Source organism: Nyctereutes procyonoides, unplaced genomic scaffold (assembly GCF_905146905.1).
Source record: "Nyctereutes procyonoides isolate TBG_1078 unplaced genomic scaffold, NYPRO_anot_genome, whole genome shotgun sequence".
In the NCBI taxonomy this organism is placed as follows: Eukaryota; Metazoa; Chordata; class Mammalia; order Carnivora; family Canidae; genus Nyctereutes; species Nyctereutes procyonoides.
The window spans coordinates 5,713,498-5,732,015 of NW_026575124.1; the positions used below are offsets into that span (position 1 = coordinate 5,713,498).

Genomic DNA, 18,518 nt, shown 5'->3' on the forward strand with positions numbered 1-18,518 from the left:
TTAGTAACTTACTGATGCTTCCTTCTCTCCCAGAGGACTATGTCCCAGAAGGTAAGAGAAACCTCAATGCTATAATTATTTCAAAAAGTTACACCATTATGGCAAAACCAAAGCCAGTATGGATGACTGCTGCTGCTATTCTGGTGGATTCTCTGAGGTTCCAGATGGCTCAGGACCTCTATCTCCATATCCAAGACAATCCACTTTACCTCTTTAAAAGCATTCAACATCCAAGAATGTAGGACAGAGAATATCCTGCGGGTTGATTCCTCAGGTTCCCTTTGTATACAATTCCTGGAACTGTTTCAGTATTAGCAAAGCACATTGGAAAAATTCACCTTGTGTCTCTTCCACAAAGGACTATATATCATTTTTCAAGAAATCAATTACCTAAGGAAAGTGCAGTTGTCTAAATAGAGCAACAGGGGAAATTAGTCCAGTTTCTCTATGGGAAGAACTGAAACTGGAATGATAAACATGGATTTGGAGTTTTTTTTTGGGGGGGGGAGGGATTCGTTTTATCTTGACATAAAAGTTGTTTAGTACTTGTAGCATGGTCATTGATTGACTTTATGTTTGCCATCTCTAGAATTAAAACAATAACAGGAAAACATTGGGATTCTGCTGCTTCATTTTCAGAATCTGACAAAATATCAATATAAGGTAAGAGTAAATCTTGAAACGTGAGTTTTACAAATAATTATTCATCAACTGACTATTTGTTTATTGGCTGCTCTAGGAGAGACTCTTTTCTAGGTATAAATGTCTTTGGGCATAAACTTATTAACATTAGAACAAGTTTGATAGGAATAAATCTGGATAGTTAAAATGTTCTACAATCTTACCCCTGGAGGAGATTAGAAGAAAACAAATAGAATATACTTAAGAAACATTTCATGACTACCTCTGGGTGTCTTTTCACCTTCTGAGTAAGTATTTTATGCCTCTTCAGATGTCAAGTATTATCTATTTAAAATTTTGCTCTTTTATGTTACAATGATTTGTATATTTAAGTTTCTTTTTGTATATTTAAGTTTTGATGGAACCGGTGATTAACGAAAGTATAACAGTAAGACACCATGCCACTTCTCTGTCAGCCATCTCTTTCTTGGGCAAGATATTACACTTCTCTCAGATTTCCTTATTCTTTTTAATCTTTTAACAATTTCTCTGATTTCTTCTCTCAACTTAGAATGGTTTATCCAAAAAATAATATCCCAATACTCATATTATTAATTTTCAACCAGATTGGTGCTTACTATTTTGGTGTGCATCATAGAGTGAGCACAGAAAGTTAAGATAAAAAAATAACAGTTAATATCTGCCAAGTACTTATCCTGTCATAAATGGTACTAAGTTCTTTACATTCATTGTCTAAGTATTTACCTCTAAGAAAACTTTGGGAGGTATATTGTTTTCGTGCCTGGTTTATGTGAGGATACAGTGGTATAGTACCTCACCAGAAGTTCCATCAGTAACTTAAGTACCATAAGTAGGTTATATAGAGGATATAGGCAAGTTACATAAGTCCGAGGTCCCAGTTAGTAAGTGTGAAAAGTAGCCCTGGATGATCCTATACTTATACCTAAAGCTCTGCTAACCATCTGAGTGTTTCCAAGTCTTCAAGTTTTTCTGATTTTGGTTGTTTGATTACATTCACCATACATATCTGTGTAATAGGTGTTGATTAATTGCCTTCTGCCAGACACAGAAGGTTGTTGTGCTGGCGTATATGAGGACAAGTTGAAATTTTGATCTTAAGGAAGAACTCATTCATATTTATTAGGAATATGAAAATATGATGATAATAGCTACTATCATTGGGAACATGATTATGCAGAAATGTTTTAATCTAGGTTGAGAGATTGGAGAATTTATCTTGGGGATAAGAAACTTTAATTGAACTCAAGTACAAAAAGAGGTAAATCAGGTAAAGGAATCAGAACAGATTATTATAAAAGGCGGTAATCTGCAGTGATTAAGAATGCATGGATACTGGAGTCAGTTTTTTTGTTTTTATTTTTGTTTTTTGTTTTTTTTTTTCTTGTGTACAAAGTTCAATTCTGACCTTGTAGGTAGCTAATGAACAGACTTCATTTCTTTGTATCTTAGTTTCCCCACATGTAAACTAGGAAATTGAATAGTACACACCTCAGAGTATGGTTGTATGGATTAAAAGAGCTACTATAAATGCATTTAGAAAAGTGGCTGGCATATAAAAAGTGCTTTATTATTATTATTATTATTATTATTATTATTAAGGCAGAACCATGCATATAGAACCCTGAGAGGACAGAGTGACCCTATTTTAGCTCAATCAGTTCAAATCCTTCCTCAAGCTGTCTAAGAAATGAGGTATGAATGCGTGAAAATCATATTTTGGGCAAATAAGAATAACAATCTTATTCAAATAACAGTCCTTCATGTGTATTTTGTGTTCAGTATCTCTTTCTTTCATTTTTCTTTCTTCTTTCATTCTTTTTTTTTCTTTTTTTTTTCTTTCTTCTTTCTCTTCTTTTCTCAGTATCTTTTCTAAAGTAACTCCTCCATCCAGACTACTTATAGACCTTTTTAAAAAAAACTATGAGCTTCAGGCTGAGGAAATGCAGGGAAATTATCATTATAAAGGGGTTTTAGAGGCCTACCTAGGAGAGAAATCCCAGCATTTGAACTGTAATAATTTTTGTGTTTATTTGTGCACAACTTTGATCTTAGTGAGTAAATAAAGTTACATCAAAATTCAAAATTTCCATTACCTACAAAAAGTAAGTATGTTTCTCTTAGGTCATTTTAAAATTCAGTCACTTTCTTTATATATGTTGGTATGTAATGTACTTAAGGAGTCAAAGTTAGGTTATCCTAAAACAGGCTACTGAATTCCCTATCTTCAGACACAGGTATTGTAATTCCTTCCCAAATGTCATCTGTTAAATTGTCTGTGCTCCCTTCTGATCACTTCTTCATGACAATGAATTTATTGCAGAAATCATGAGTCAGAAACATACACAGAAGTAATACTTGCAGATATGAAAGGCATTTGGGTAGAAAGGAGTTGCATTAGATTCAGAGGACAAAATCTGATTCTCCTACTTATAGAGAGAGGGACATAAAGCTAACCTTTGATTCATCATCAGTTGCAATGGCTTAAGGTTAAGTCACAGTAGTTTTATGAAGTTACAATGAGTGATGACTAGAATACATTCGTAAGTCATAATTCTGTAATGAGTATTTGTAGCTGGCTCAAAGCCCAGGTTCATTTGTGTATTTCTCCCCGTGCCTCTCGCAGGTTTTTGCCATGGGTGACAGGGGAACAAGCAATGGCTCAGAAGTGACTGACTTCATTCTTGTAGGCTTCAGGGTCCGCCCCGAGCTCTACATTCTCCTCTTCCTGCTCTTCCTGCTTGTGTATGCCATGATCCTGCTGGGGAATGTTGGGATGGTGGCCGTTATCCTGACTGATCCCAGGCTGAACACACCGATGTACTTCTTCCTGGGCAACCTCTCCTTCATTGACCTCTTCTACTCCTCTGTGATTGCCCCCAAGGCTATGATCAACTTCTGGTCTGAGGGCAAGTCCATCTCCTTTGCAGGCTGTGTGACCCAGCTCTTTCTCTTTGCCCTCTTCATTGTGGCTGAGGGGTTTCTCCTGGCTGCCATGGCTTATGACCGCTTCATTGCCATCTGCAACCCACTCCTCTACTCCGTCCAGATGTCAACGCGTCTCTGCATCCAGTTGGTGGCTGGTTCCTATTTTTGTGGCTGCATCAGCTCGGTTCTTCAGACAAGCTTGACATTTACTTTGTCTTTTTGTGCTTCCCGGGCCATTGACCACTTTTACTGTGATACTCGTCCACTTCAGAGGATATCTTGTTCTGATCTCTTCATCAACAGGATAATTTCTTTCTCCTTATCTGCCATCATTATCTTGCCTACTATCATAGTTATTCTTATTTCTTACTTGTATATTGTGTCCACAGTTCTAAAGATAAGATCCATTGAGGGACGTAAGAAAGCCTTCTCCACTTGCAGCTCTCACCTAGGAGTTGTGAGTGTCCTGTATGGTGCTGTCTTTTTTATGTATCTCACTCCTGACAGATTTCCTGAGCTGAGTAAAGTGGCTTCTTTATGTTATACGTTAGTCACTCCCATGTTGAATCCTTTGATTTACTCCCTGAGAAACAAAGATGTTAAAGAAGCTCTAAAAAAACTTCTTGAGAAGAAAAATACAATTGTTTGATTTTTCTTTCCCACTGTTGATTTTATGTCTATTTACTGTCATACTTCTTATGGCTATTTTTGAAAGTTATTCTCCTGAATATCATAGCAATGTTATCAGAACTTTTTCCAGGTGAGGTACCTAGAATATTGTTTATTCTAGTCATCCTGGATATTGGAGATGTTCAGGATATTAGAGAATCATTTTTCAATATGAACTTACACTATATCAAATATGATTTTGTTTCACCATTGTTAATTCTGAATGTCCTGGATATTGGAGATGTCCTGGATATTTGGGAAACATTTTTGAAGTTGAATCTTCACACTATCTCACATATGATTTTGTTTCACAGAATTGATTTCTATTTATTTTCATGGCTTGCTGCTGAACCTGCAAGGTTTTTATATGTTATTATATATACTTTTCTATGTTATTGCCCCTGACTTTTATATGTTATTATGCTGCATAAACAATATTTTGTGTTGTATTTGTCTTAGAATCACTCTTGGCACTATACACAATCACTAATAATTGAAAATCATGCCCCATTTTTTTTCTTCTTTTTATTTGAGGGGGAGAGAAAGAGAAAAAGTGAGAGCATGTTGGGTGGGAGGAGGGAGAAAATTTCAATCAGACTCCTCGCTGAGCACAGTGTGACGTGCAGTTCGGTCACATGATGCATAATTCATGAGATTATGACCTGATCCAAATCCAAGCATCATATGTTTAACTGACTGAGCCACTCAGAGGACCCAATGCCCAACTTATTTTTTTAAACAGTGTTTTCCAATTTGCTAATTTTTCAGCATGTTGAATTGAATTTTCATTTTGTTTTTTTAATAATAAATTTATTTTTTTTTTGGTGTTCAATTTGCCAACATACAGAATAACACCCAGTGCTCATCCCGTCAATGCCCCCCTCAGTGCCCGTCACCCATTCACCCCCACCCCCCGCCCTCCTCCTCTTCTACCTCCCCTGGTTCGTTTCCCAGAGTTAGGAGTCTTCATGTTCTGTCTCCCTTTCTGATATTTCCTACCCATTTCTTCTCTCTTCCCTTCTATTCCCTTTCACTATTACTTATATTCCTCACAGGTAGGATTTATTCCCAGGACACAAGGCTGGTTCAACACTCGTAAAACAATCAATGTGATTCATCATATCAGCAAGAGAAAAAACAAGAACCATATGATCCTCTCAATAGATCCAGAGAAAGCATTTGACAAAATACAGCATCCATTCCTGATCAGAACTCTTCACAGTGTAGGGATAGAGGGAACTTTCCTCAGCATCTTAAAAGCCATCTACGAAAAGCCCACAGCAAATATCATTCTCAATGGGGAAGCACTGGGGGCCTTTCCCCTAAGATCAGGAACAAGACAGGGGTGTCCACTCTCACCACTGCTATTCAACATAGTACTAGAAGTCCTAGCCTCAGCAATCAGACAACAAAAAAGACATTAAAGGCATTCAAATTGGCAAAGAAGAAGTCAAACTGTCCCTCTTTGCCGATGACATGATACTCTACATAGAAAACCCAAAAGCCTCCACCCCAAGATTGCTAGAACTCATACAGCAATTCGGCAGTGTGGCAGGATACAAAATCAGTGCCCAGAAGTCAGGGGCATTTCTACACACTAACAATGAGACTGAAGAAAGAGAAATTAAGGAGTCAAATTTACAATTGCACCCAAAAGCATAAAATACCTAGGAATAAACCTAACCAAAGAGGTAAAGGATCTATACCCTAAAAACTACAGAACACTTCTGAAAGAAATTGAGGAAGACATAAAGAGATGGAAAAATATTCCATGCTCATGGATTGGCAGAATTAATATTGTGAAAATGTCAATGCTACCCAGGGCAATTTACATGTTCAATGCAATCCCTATCAAAACACCATGGACTTTCTTCAGAGAGTTAGAACAAATTATTTTAAGATTTGTGTGGAATCAGAAAAGACCCCGAAAAGCCAGGGGAATTTTAAAAAAGAAAACCATAGCTGGGGGGCATCACAATGCCAGATTTCAGGTTGTACTACAAAGCTGTGGTCATCAAGACAATGTGGTACTGGCACAAAAACAGACACATAGGTCAATGGAACAGAACAGAGAATCCAGAAGTGGACCCTCAACTTTATGGTCAACTAATATTTGATAGAGGAGGAAAGACGATCCACTGGAAGAAAGTCTCTTCAATAAATGGTGCTGGGAAAATTGGACATCCACCTGCAAAAGAATGAAACTAGACCACTCTCTTACGCCAGACACAAAGATAAACTCAAAATGGATGAAAGATCTAAATGTGAGACAAGATTCCATCAAAATCCTAGAGGAGAACACAGGCAACACCCTTTTTGAACTCGGCCACAGTAACTTCTTGAATTTTTGTTTTGAATCAAAAATGTTATGTGTGTTTTTTTGAGAGGAAGTAATAATAAAAAGAAACAAAGAATAAGTAATCTTTGCTATATACAACAACTTGGAAAATTTTATAGCAAATATATAAGGCATTGTAGGTTGCTTTGAGACATTGCTAGTTGCTAAATCCTAATATAAAAAACCAAAGTGGTATATAGAGACCTGAAAACATTTTTGGGCAATCATTCCCTCAACTGGATTTTCATGCATTCTTTTCCTGTGCTAATTACTGTGAAAAACATTGAATAAAGTATAGAAGAAGTTAATCATTAAAATAATGTGAGGTCCAAAATTTTCTCATCTATGCTTCTGAATATTCATTTTTTGATAAATTTTATTGACTGTGTAGTATGTTTTGTGGTAGGTTCAGGTATAAATAACCTTATTCCTTTGGGAACTTACCATTAAGTGTGAGAATCAAATCCTTACACAGATAACTCAAATCCACAGATATTTATACCAAAGAGAAACACACAGATTTCAATGTGTGGTGCCTGAAAGCAGGTACTGATGATCAGGGAAAGTCTTTAGGCTAAGTGGAAGATGTATTTAGGGAAAAAGACTGGAGTCAGTATACTGCTCCATCAGTTCAAGTTATTGATATAACTTGAAGCATACCAATGTAACTGAATAAAAAAGGCTGATTAGTAGGTTAGATACACAGAACTGATTAGCTGATTTGTTTGAGGAGAGTACACCAAGTCTCACCATTTTTGAGCCTGTATCACATTTCTGGTGATGGTACCCACACATAAAAAGGAAAGGAACTCTTAGCAAAGCAGGAATAGAGGGGAATTTCCTCAACTTGAAAAAGAATATCGACAAAACCCTACAGCTAAGATTATGTTTAACAGTGATGAAAACGAAGCTTTCTTGCTAAGATAAGAATCAGGCAGTGGGTTGCCCCCTCTCCACAGCTCTTCAGCATTTGTTTGGAAGTCCTAGATGATGCAATAGGCAAAAAAAGAAAGAAAGGTATTATGAGCTGAATTTTATCTCCTTAAACTCATATGTTGAGGCCCTAACCCCCAATATCTCAGTGTGTGACTATATGTGGAGATAGAGCCTTCAAAATAAGGCAGATACAGTGGGTTTTTAAACAGTCTGGGTGGTACCTTTATAAGAAGAGATTAGGGCACACAGAGAGACATTGGATATGCATTTGCACTGTGGGATGACCATGTGAAGAGGAAAGAAGAAGGCAGACATCTGAAAGCCAGAGAGAAAATCCTCAGAATATTTATTTATGGCACATTGATTATGGTTTTCGAGTCTCCAGAACTGGAGCGGGGAAAAAAAGGTGGTTAAGGCACCAGTCTGTGGTATTTTGTTGTGTCGGCTGTAGCCAATTACTATAAAAAATGTGCAGAATGAAAGGAAGAATAACTCTATCTTTGTTCACAGGTGACATGGTTGTCTATGTAGAAAATCTGGAAGAATTGACAAAAACACCTTCCTGAAACTAATAGGAGATATAGGGGTGTTGCAGGATACATGGTTAATATGCAAAAGTTAGTTGGTTTCCATATACCAGCAATGAGCAAGTAGAATTTAAATTAAAAAACACAATATGTGATGTGATGAGCTCTGGATGTTATATGCAACTGATAAATTATTGAACACTGCATCTGAAACTAATGATATACTATTTTTTGACTAATTGAATTTAAATAAAAAAAACAAACAAAAAACCCACCATACCATTTATATTATCACTTCTCCCAATAAAACACTTAGAAATGAATTTCACAAAAATGTATGAGATCTCTGGGAGGAAAGGTATAATATTCTAATGGAAGAAGTCAAAGAATACCTAAATAAATCAGGAACTATTGAATGCTCATAGAGAGGAAGACTAATACTGTCAAATGTGATTTCTTCCCAACTTGAGATATTCGTTCAATGAAATCTCAATGAAAATTCCAGCAAGTTATTATTTTTTTTGACAAACTTCAGACATGAAAGTGAAGTCTATATGAAAAGGCAAAAGACTAGAAAAGCCAGCAGTATATTGAAGGAGAAGAACAGAATCAGAGGATAGACACTACACAATTTCAACTTTCCACAACTATGCAGCTAAGATAATCAATATGATTGGTGAAAGAATAAATTAATAGAATAATAGGACAGAATTTAGAAGGTGAAAATAGAGCCACGTGAATAGAGTCAACTGATCTTTGACAAAGAAGCAAAGATAATACAATGGAGAAAAGGTAGGCTGTTCAATAAAGAGTACTGGGATAACTGGATATCCACATGCAAAAATGAGAATATAGACAAAAACTCTACAGCATTTACAAAAGTTAACTCAAGTGGCAAAGCACAAAATTGTAAAATTTCTAGGAGATTATATAGGAGCAATCCAGATGCCTTTGGGTTTGCTGATGTAACACCAGGACATGATCCCTGAAAACTACAACTGACAAGTTGAACTTCACTAAAATTAAGAATTTCTGCTCTGTGAAAGATATTGTCAGTGATTGAGAAGGAAAGACATAGGCTAGAGGGAAATATTTAGAAAATATATGTGATAAAGGATATCCAGAATGTGCAAAGAATACTTAATACTCAACAATAAGAAAAACAACCCTATTAAAAAATGAACCAAAGAGTCTAATAGATACCTCACTAAAGTTGATATACAGATGGCAAATAAACACATGACTAGGTGCTCCACATCATACATAATCAGGGAATATAATACAAAACAATGATGGGATACCACTATGCACCTGTCAGAATCACCTAAATGCAGAGTACTGACAACATCGAATAATTACATGTGCAGCAACAGGAGCTCTTACACTTTCCTAGTTGGTATCACAAAATCGTACAGCTACCTGGGAAGGCAATTGGGCAGCTTCTTAGAAAACTAAACACACTCTTACTGATCTATGATCTAGGAATTATGCTGCTTGGTATTTACCCAAAAAAGCTAAAACTGATGTTCACACTAAAACTGGCACATGAATATTTATGGAAGGTTTATTTATAATTGCCCAAATTTGGAAGTAACCAAGATTTCCTTCAGTAAGTGAGTGGATAAATAAAACCATGGTATATGCAGGGAATAAAATGCTATTTAGTGCTAAAAATGAAGCATCTAGCTGTGAAAAGACAAGGAGGGATCTTAATTGCATAGTGCTGAGTCAAAGAAGCCCATCTGAACAGAGTACCTGTTATGTGATTACCAGCATATGACATTCTGTAAAAGGCAAAACTACAGAGGAAAAAGATGGGTGGTTGATAGGGGCTGTGGGTAGGAAGAGATGAACAGCAAAGAGGAAAAGATTTTTAGGATGGTGAGGACACTTTTTTATGATACCATAATTATGGATACCTGTATTTGTCCAAATCATAAAAGACACAATAGCGAGGGTGAGCTCCTAAGTGACCTGTGGATCTTGGATGATGATAGATGTAACTGTAGGCTCATTAATTGTGATAGACATACCAATCTGGTGGAGGATGTTGGCAATGGACGAAGATATGTGTGTTGGGGGGGCACGGAGCATATGATAAATCTCTGTACCTTAAACTCCTCTAAAAATTAACATCTTGATTTAAAAAGAATTAAAAAAAATGTTATACTACTACACCCCTATTGGGATAGCCAAAATCCAGATCACTGACTGTACTAAGTGTTGTCAAGGATGTGGAGGGACAGCAATCCTCACTCATTGCTATTGTGAATGCAAAGTGGCACAGCCATTTGGGAAGATAGCTTTTTGGTTTCATACAAAACTAAACACACTCTTACTGTGTAATCCAGCAATTGTGCTCCTTGATATTTATCCAAACAAGTTGAAAACTCACGTCCACACAAGAACCTGCACACAAATGGTGGATGAATAATAAACTGTTGTATATCCAGACAATGGAATAAGATTCAGCACTAAAAAGAAATGAGCTGAATCTTCCAAACAGTGAAAGGATATTAGGGGATTGTAAATGCACATTATTAAGTGAAAGAAGCCAATCTGAAAAGGGTATGTACTGTATGATTCCTATTATATAATATTTTTCAAGTTATTGTATCTTCAGAATGTTTTTTAAATAATCTCTATATTTCTGTTTTTTTCCTTTTTTTTTTTTTCTATATTATTGAAAGCTGTTTGTTCTGAGAAGCACTTTGTGTTACCTCAGAGGCACAGCTTTAGGCTTCTGCATACTCTTGAATGTCACTGGTTTTATGGGGCTGGCTTTGGCTGTGTCCTCCCCTGATCGTTCTGTTGAGTGATTGCATCTATAGGTTTTCCACTCAGCAAAGAGACTCCACTGAGTCTTCTTGTTCCATTGTTTTGAAATACTGTGGGACGTGTGTTTCTCTACTGTCGGATCCAATTGTTTTGTTCCTGTCTGCAAGGAGAGTCCTTAAGTCTGGTCTTTGAGATTCGCTCCAACACTCAGAGGGCCTTCTTCACTGTCTCCTTCCCTGGTTCTCTCTGGCAAACTTCTAGTTGGTCTACAGTCAGCTTTTTGCTCTCATTGAGCTTCCAGATTCTCTTAACTGCTTATCACCAAATGTGTTATGTTTGAGAGTCCCTTATGCTTATACTTCCCACACTTCATTCCAAATGAAGTCAGTTCACGCGAGGAGAGCTTTGGAGCCCTCTATTATTATGGCCTGCCTTTCACTCTACGTAAAACCTGTGTTCAACTGTTCTGGAACTGGAACAGGAACAGTGGCCCAGTTCTCTCAAAGTGACACCCTGGCCTTATGATATGGTTTCTGGGTGAGGTCAGTAGCTTATGGTCTTCTAAGCTTATCTCTCTTGGCAAAAAACCTTTATCCTTTGAACGGCAGCAACAGCTGCAAGGGAATTAGAGCCCTATAGTTCTTCACCTATCATGCCTGGGGTAGAGCTTCTACTCTATGAATGGGCCCTAAGTAGAGGAAGGGATTTCTAGATATTTTAGCTACTCTTGACTTAAATGGAGTTTCTGCAACATGGAGCTGGAAGGAATAAATGTTTTTAGCCTGTCACTCTCCAGGTGATATGGTAGCCATGACCGAGACCTAGGGTGAGAGGAGACTCTATGTTCTTATGTACACTTGCCTGTGTACTTTCTATCACACTAGGCTGAAAGGGGGAGGGAGGCAGCGGGAGTGGGCTATGGCTCAAATAGAGATGTGTGCATATTCCTACTGGCTTTATTCACAATATCTAGAAGGTTAAAACACTTTAACTGCCCTTCAATTTAAGAGTGCATAAATAAAATTTGGTAGATGTCTACAATGGGAAATGAAATGCTACTGAGTAATAAAAAGAATGAATTACTTACACACAGGACAAATTCGTGAACAAATTACAAATTCATTTTATTCAGTTAAAGAAGCCTGCCAGAAAAGAGTGCATATCATATGCAGATTTAATAGATAGGTAGATATATGATAGATGATAGACAGATATGCAAAAAAAAAAAAAAAAAAAAAAAAAAACCAGATCACTGATTATCTGGGAATGGGGTTGGAAGGAGGCATAATCTAAATAGGGGCATGATAAGTCTTTTGGAGGTGATGGAAAAGTACTTTATCTTGGGGTGCCTGGATGCCTCAGTCAGAAGAGTGGGTGACCCTTGATTTTGAGATTGTGATTTCAAGCACCATGTTGGGTGTAGGGATTACTTAAATGAATATATATATATATATATCTTAACAAAAAGTTCTGTATCTTATTGTGGTGAGAGTTTCATTGATGTACGAAACTGCCAAAACTCAGAATTGTATCCTCTGAATGAATATAGTTTATTTTTTCACCAACTATTTCTCAATACACTGGTTGAAAAAAGAATTGGACAGATCTTCTTTTTTAGATTAATTTAAAAGCAATGATTCAGAAATGTCTTTTTTTATTCAAGATTTAATTTTGGCCTAAAAACAGGAAACTATTGAAGACATAGAAGATATTTATCATATAAAAAAGCTCAATCATAAAAGTAGGCTATAGCTTTTAATATAGTTGTTAGTGTAGCAGTAGTTGAGTGAGGATTCACCACCACTATCATTTATTTTTTGTTTTTTAAAATACTTTAAGTTAAGAAAACTTTACTAGTTGTTGACACAAAAATTGGCGATAATTATAAATTCAATGGAAAGTCATTAGATGAGTTTGAAGAAGTTCCTGATGGGCAAGGGTAGTACTAAAATCATGTAATTGCAAAATCAAAATGCTATCTATATATTATTAAAATAACTTTGTACATGACCTTACTACAACTTTGATTCATTTATAAGCAGTCCTATAATGCATCTATATAAATTCAGAGAATTATATTATATATAATATAATATATATTATATTATATATGTATGTATTTATGCATTTCTGTATTAATTTATATTAACATTTTTATTTATTTTATTTTATTTTTTATATATTAACATTTTTATATGTTATTTCTCCTCTTCAATATATCCCTGTTTCCAGAACTTACACTGTAAAGCTCATGCATCCACCTTGAATCAAAAGGAAAATGAGAGGAGTAATTTCCAAACAGGAGTGAGAACAGAGTATACCTGAATGCAATTCCTGTAGTAATATAGAAATTTCTTGATGCTGGGGAAAAAAAGAAAAAAACTCAGCATTGAGAAATTACTGTACACATCTTCTAATGGTGAGGTCTGTATATGAGGTCTGTTAGCTTCTACTTCAGCCTAAGGATACTCTTCTGAGTTAACTGGATGACACTGGACATATATTGTTCTAGGGAATGAGATATCCAGTGATGTTTCTTGGTGTTCCTCTCAAAGATATCCTGGTGTGTGTGTGTCTGTGTGCACACGCGTGTCGGGAGTGAGAGCAAGAAAGAGAACATGCTAATGTTTGCTTTTACGTGTGTGTGTATGTCTGGTGATGGTTGTGGGGGATGCAGCACACGGTGCATATAGAAGAGCACTGTTCTCCCTTGCAGTCAACACTATTGTTACAGTCGTTTTTCTCAGTTTGATGAAGAATTACTCAACACCTCAGGGTGTTGCCCGAGGGTATCTGCATTTTATTTCCAAGGGAGGATTAGTTAACTATGCCCCTTTCAACCTGACAGGTTTCTGCTTCATCTCAGGAGACAGACAGGCACAACCTTAGCACAGTGAGCAGGTATTTGAAAACCTTCAGGAAGTTTTTCCATTTAGTGAGTCCCCTATTTCCCCCAGAAATCTGTATTTATAAAAGGTTAATTAAAGAGATGGCATTTGTTAAAGTATAAGAGAGGGTTCTTAAGAGAAAGACATCAGTAGAGAGATGAATAAGTATCACATTTGATGATAAGATACTATTTTGCATTTAATTGGAGGTTCTGTTGCCTTTTTGGTCATTTTACAACCTTTTCCATTAGTTCTTGGCAGAGAGAAAGGTAAAATTGAAATGACAGCGTAGTAGGCAGTTTCTCAAACTCTACCTATGGAAATGAAAACGGATATGCTAGGAGACTTTGGGGATGCTTCATGGCAGATGTGAAGGGAAAAGGGTAGAGAAAGTTATAGTTTTCCTCTCTCAGACTTAACATCAATAGTGTTGAAAGCAGGAGGAAAGGGCAAATCTGGCAATTGTTAAATGTGGATTTAACAGATTTATAAGAAATTTATATAATTTAATCATTCCAGTAACTCTGAGATGTAGATAGCCTATTTTACATGAGGAAATAACAATGTGGAGATAGTATGTAACTTGCCTAAATTTACATTGGCAAAAACAGAATTTGAACGCTCAGTCTGACACCTGAGCTTATTTTCTTAACTCTTAAGTTAACCACAAACTGTTATTACCTTTATATTTTCTTCTTCATTTATGAGGAAGCATTGAGTCAGAGATGCTCAGAGAAATCATTATTTTTCTACCTCATTCTCATTTTATCAACCACTGGTCAATATTCAGCAGACTTTACCTACCGTTCTAAAGATAGTCTCTTCTTGACTAATAAGACTGCCTTCGGTAAAGCCATTATAATCTATTACTTGGACGACCAAACATTTCCTGGGATTACTATCTTCTCCTTGTGAACATTTATCTTCCACAAAGCTACCAGTATGATTTTTGTAAAATGCCAATTTGAACACAGTACTATCTTCCTTAAAATATCCAATGCCTATACCCTGCCTACAGAATAAGAGTCAGCTTTCCTGGCTTGACATAGAGGTCTCCATGATTTCCATAAGTTTCCTTTTAAGGCTCATTCCTCACGCTTTCTCTTGTGCATTACAAATCACTTATAAACTTCATGAAGTTCACCATATGGTTTTCTCCCTTTACACAAAAACCTAACTATTTCATGTTGCTTAAAGGTATTTATTTTTAAAATGTGCTTAGGAAGTGTTCCTTGACCATTAGGGCCACTCCCCTTAAGAGGTTGCACTCTTTTTGTGCTTTTATAAATGTCTTTTTCACTGGGTTTCCATATAGCATTTTAGTTCTCTAGTCCCTGATTTCATGGTGAGCTAAGTACTGAAATTATTTATATGTAAGGAAAGTCATAGGGCAAAGGGTGCAACAAAATTCAATAATTATCAGTATGATGAATTAATTATCACTAAGCCATACATAATAAAAGAAAGAATTATCATTATTTTTGGTTCATTTTCATTACAATTTTCTTATGAAAAGGGAGGATTTACAAGAATAATTGATCTATGTCAGAGAAACCATTAAATAAGTTTGTCAATCATTCAACTTCTCGATCATTGAGTGGCTCACATGTCACCTTTAGGACTCTGTAAGCTCTAGAGTATCCGTTTCTCTCATCCAGTACTCAAAAAGATTTCTTCAGTAAATCTGATATTCGTTCTGTCTTATTATATCAGATTTTGTTACAGCTACCAGATATATACACTATATAATATTTGTTACTGACTCAAAATAAACACTACATCCCAACATCACCCTTAGATTGCAGCAAAACTTGGAATATATTTTCCCTGAAATCAAATTACATGGCAATCATAATCCTTACCCAAATGAAGATGAAGTATGAAGAAAGCCATTCCACTACAAAATCTATAGGCAGGCAAAATATAGACCAAATGTATTCTTCAGCTGTAAGGCTATGGGATTCAATAAATAAACTTTTTGAGATTAAATATTTCAAAATAATTGGGTGCATTCTTTGCATTGTCATAATATCAATTTTGCAAATTGTCATAATATCCAGATCTTTCAGTTATATCACTGTTAAGATGGAATTAAATAAAAATATCTTTTTCCCCAGGATCTTTCTCAGAGCCTCTTTGACATCTTTGTTTCTCAGGGAGTAAATCAAAGGATTCAACATGGGAGTGACTAACGTATAACATAAGGAAGCCACTTTACTCAGCTCAGGGAATCTGTCAGGGATGAAATACATAAAAATGATGGCACCGTACAGGACGCTCACGACTCCCAGGTGAGAGCTGCAAGTGGAGAAGGCTTTCTTACGTCCCTCAGTGGATCTTATCTTTAGAACTGTGGACACAATATACATATAGGACACGAGAATGACAATGATGGTGGGCAAAATAATAATGCTGCATAAGAAAAAAGAAACTATCTTATGAAAGTAGAGATCAGAACAAGAAATCCTTTGAAGTGGACGGTAATCACAGTAAAAGTGGTCGATGGCTCGGGAAGCACAAAAGGACAAAGTAAATGTTACACTGGTCAAAAGAATAGAACTGAAGCAGCCACAAAAATAGGAACCAGCCACCAACTGGATGCAGAGACGCGTTGACATCTGGACGGAGTAGAGGAGTGGGTTGCAGATGGCAATGAAGCGGTCATAAGCCATGGCAGCCAGGAGAAACCCCTCAGCCACAATGAAGAGGGCAAAGAGAAAGAGCTGGGTCACACAGCCTGCAAAGGAGATGGACTTGCTCTCAGACCAGAAGTTGATCATAGCCTTGGGGGCAATCACAGAGGAGTAGAAGAGGTCAATGAAGGAGAGGTTGCCCAGGAAAAAGTACATCGGTGTGTTCAGCCTGGGATCAGTCAGGATAACGGCCACCATCCCAACATTCCCCAGCAGGATCATGGCATACACAAGCAGGAAGAGCAGGAAGAGGAGAATGTAGAGCTCGGGGCGGACCCTGAAGCCTACAAGAATGAAGTCAGTCACTTCTGAGCGATTGCTGGTTCCCCTGTCACCCATGGCAGAAACCTGCGAGAGGCACAGGGATCAATAAACCAATGACTTCTGGACTTTGTATCCAGTGACTTAAATACTCTCTTAAATGTAGAATAAATAATTTACATGTTAATTAAATATTGCTTATAAAACTATGTCAATGTCAGGAATAATCAGGAACTTAGATTAGATAATACTAGGTCCATGAGACTGTTACTCAATGAAGTAGTGAAGGAAACTAATGCATTATTGTATTTAAATAATTTTACTGAGTATTTACCAAGAAAATAATTAATATGTTGTCTAATTTTAGTCACATTTTGAATTTCTATTCCCAATATATTTGTAGTTAAATAATCATCTTTATCCAAAATAAGAGTATTATATATAACCTAAGATATGAGGAGTACATATAATCTATATGATAATGGTATAGCCATTATGATTGTCTTCTGTGTTTGAATCATTAAATGACAGTTAGAAATATATTTAGAAATACTTTTACCTTTTACCTCCATCTATTTGCTTTCCATTATTACAATGCCATCTTTGAAAATAGAATAAAAAAATGAGGTTATTATTATATTAAAATGAATAACATCCAAACAGTCACTAAGCCTAGGTAATATTTTCTAAAGCTCTTTCCTCATTTCCTAATTTTCTAAAACTCATTTCCTAAATGCTCATTATCTCAGGTCAAGGCTATTCCCCCCAAATAAATGCATTTTTATCGTCTCATTATATATATATTTTTTTTTTTCCTTAAGTGTACTTCCCTACTAAAAAGTGCAAGCTCTCAAACTGATGCAGTATTGATAAAAAGTCATTCATTGTCATGTAAGGATTGAAATGTTCATCAGCTTCTTTCTCTGCTTCAAAGAAAAGGTCTAACCGAATATGCAATATATTAATGAATATATTAAAATAATGTATTATGGAATATATAAAGGAATATATTCCTTTCTTGAATTCTTTTATGCCTTATACATCTTAAATTAAGGATAATGGAATAACCATGGATATTTAAGAACCGTAACAATCTTGGGTCTCCAGGTTGTTATCAGCAATAATTGTGATGGTCTTACTCATTTTACTTCTGAGAACTTTCTTCAGGATTTTTCAACATTGAGGTTTTGCTCACCATCTATTATGAATTCCTCCGGGAGAGGAGTAATGATAAAGTCAATTATGGAGATAGGAGTGGAGGCTCAAGGGCGGTTGTCCATGAAGACCGCAGTAACCTCAGAAATAAGCAAGTAATCTAGTAGTCCCAATACAAGGAACTTTCCTTCTCTGGTTGTGTGTATCCTTTGGGAAATTTCTCTGGACTTTATTTTCTTCACTGATAAAGAAAAAACTTTCTGATAATTATCATAGCACACATATTGGCGGGCATAAGGAAACAGCTTTAAACATTTGTGCTATATGAGATAAGCTTTAGATGAATAAATATAATAGATCATGTAATAAATTACATTTGCTATGCTTTAAGAAAAAGGATAGAAATTAATTATGAGTTACTTGTATTTCCTGATGTAGACGTATTTCATGATAGGACAAATGCCCTCTAAATCACAAAGTCAGATAAGGTTTTGCTACTTCTATGATTTCTTATGTTTAAATACTAAATAGAAAATATAATGGAAGAAATTGTAATATTCAAAAAATCATTTTAAAGATTTTTAGTAAGTATATAAAAGATAATGATCTGTATTTAAAAATCCTCAATAGCTATGTGTGCCTAAAAGACTAGAGTAAAACCAGAGACATATTACTCTATTTAATG

At 35.9% G+C, this 18,518-nt stretch overlaps 2 protein-coding genes across 2 annotated transcripts; one reads left to right on the top strand and one right to left on the bottom strand.

The window, feature by feature from the left end:
- The first annotated feature begins 3,277 nt into the window (after positions 1-3,277).
- LOC129517188 (olfactory receptor 9K2) lies at positions 3,278-4,237 on the top strand. The gene has a single exon (XM_055336840.1). The coding sequence runs from the start codon at positions 3,296-3,298 to the stop codon at positions 4,235-4,237; it is 942 nt and encodes a 313-aa protein (XP_055192815.1). The 5' UTR covers positions 3,278-3,295.
- Positions 4,238-15,793: 11,556 nt separating this feature from the next.
- On the bottom strand, positions 15,794-16,806 carry LOC129517264 (olfactory receptor 9K2-like). Its single transcript, XM_055336951.1, has one exon. It carries the CDS (start codon positions 16,754-16,756, stop codon positions 15,794-15,796), a length of 963 nt encoding a protein of 320 aa, XP_055192926.1. The 5' UTR covers positions 16,757-16,806.
- Positions 16,807-18,518: the final 1,712 nt, after the last annotated feature.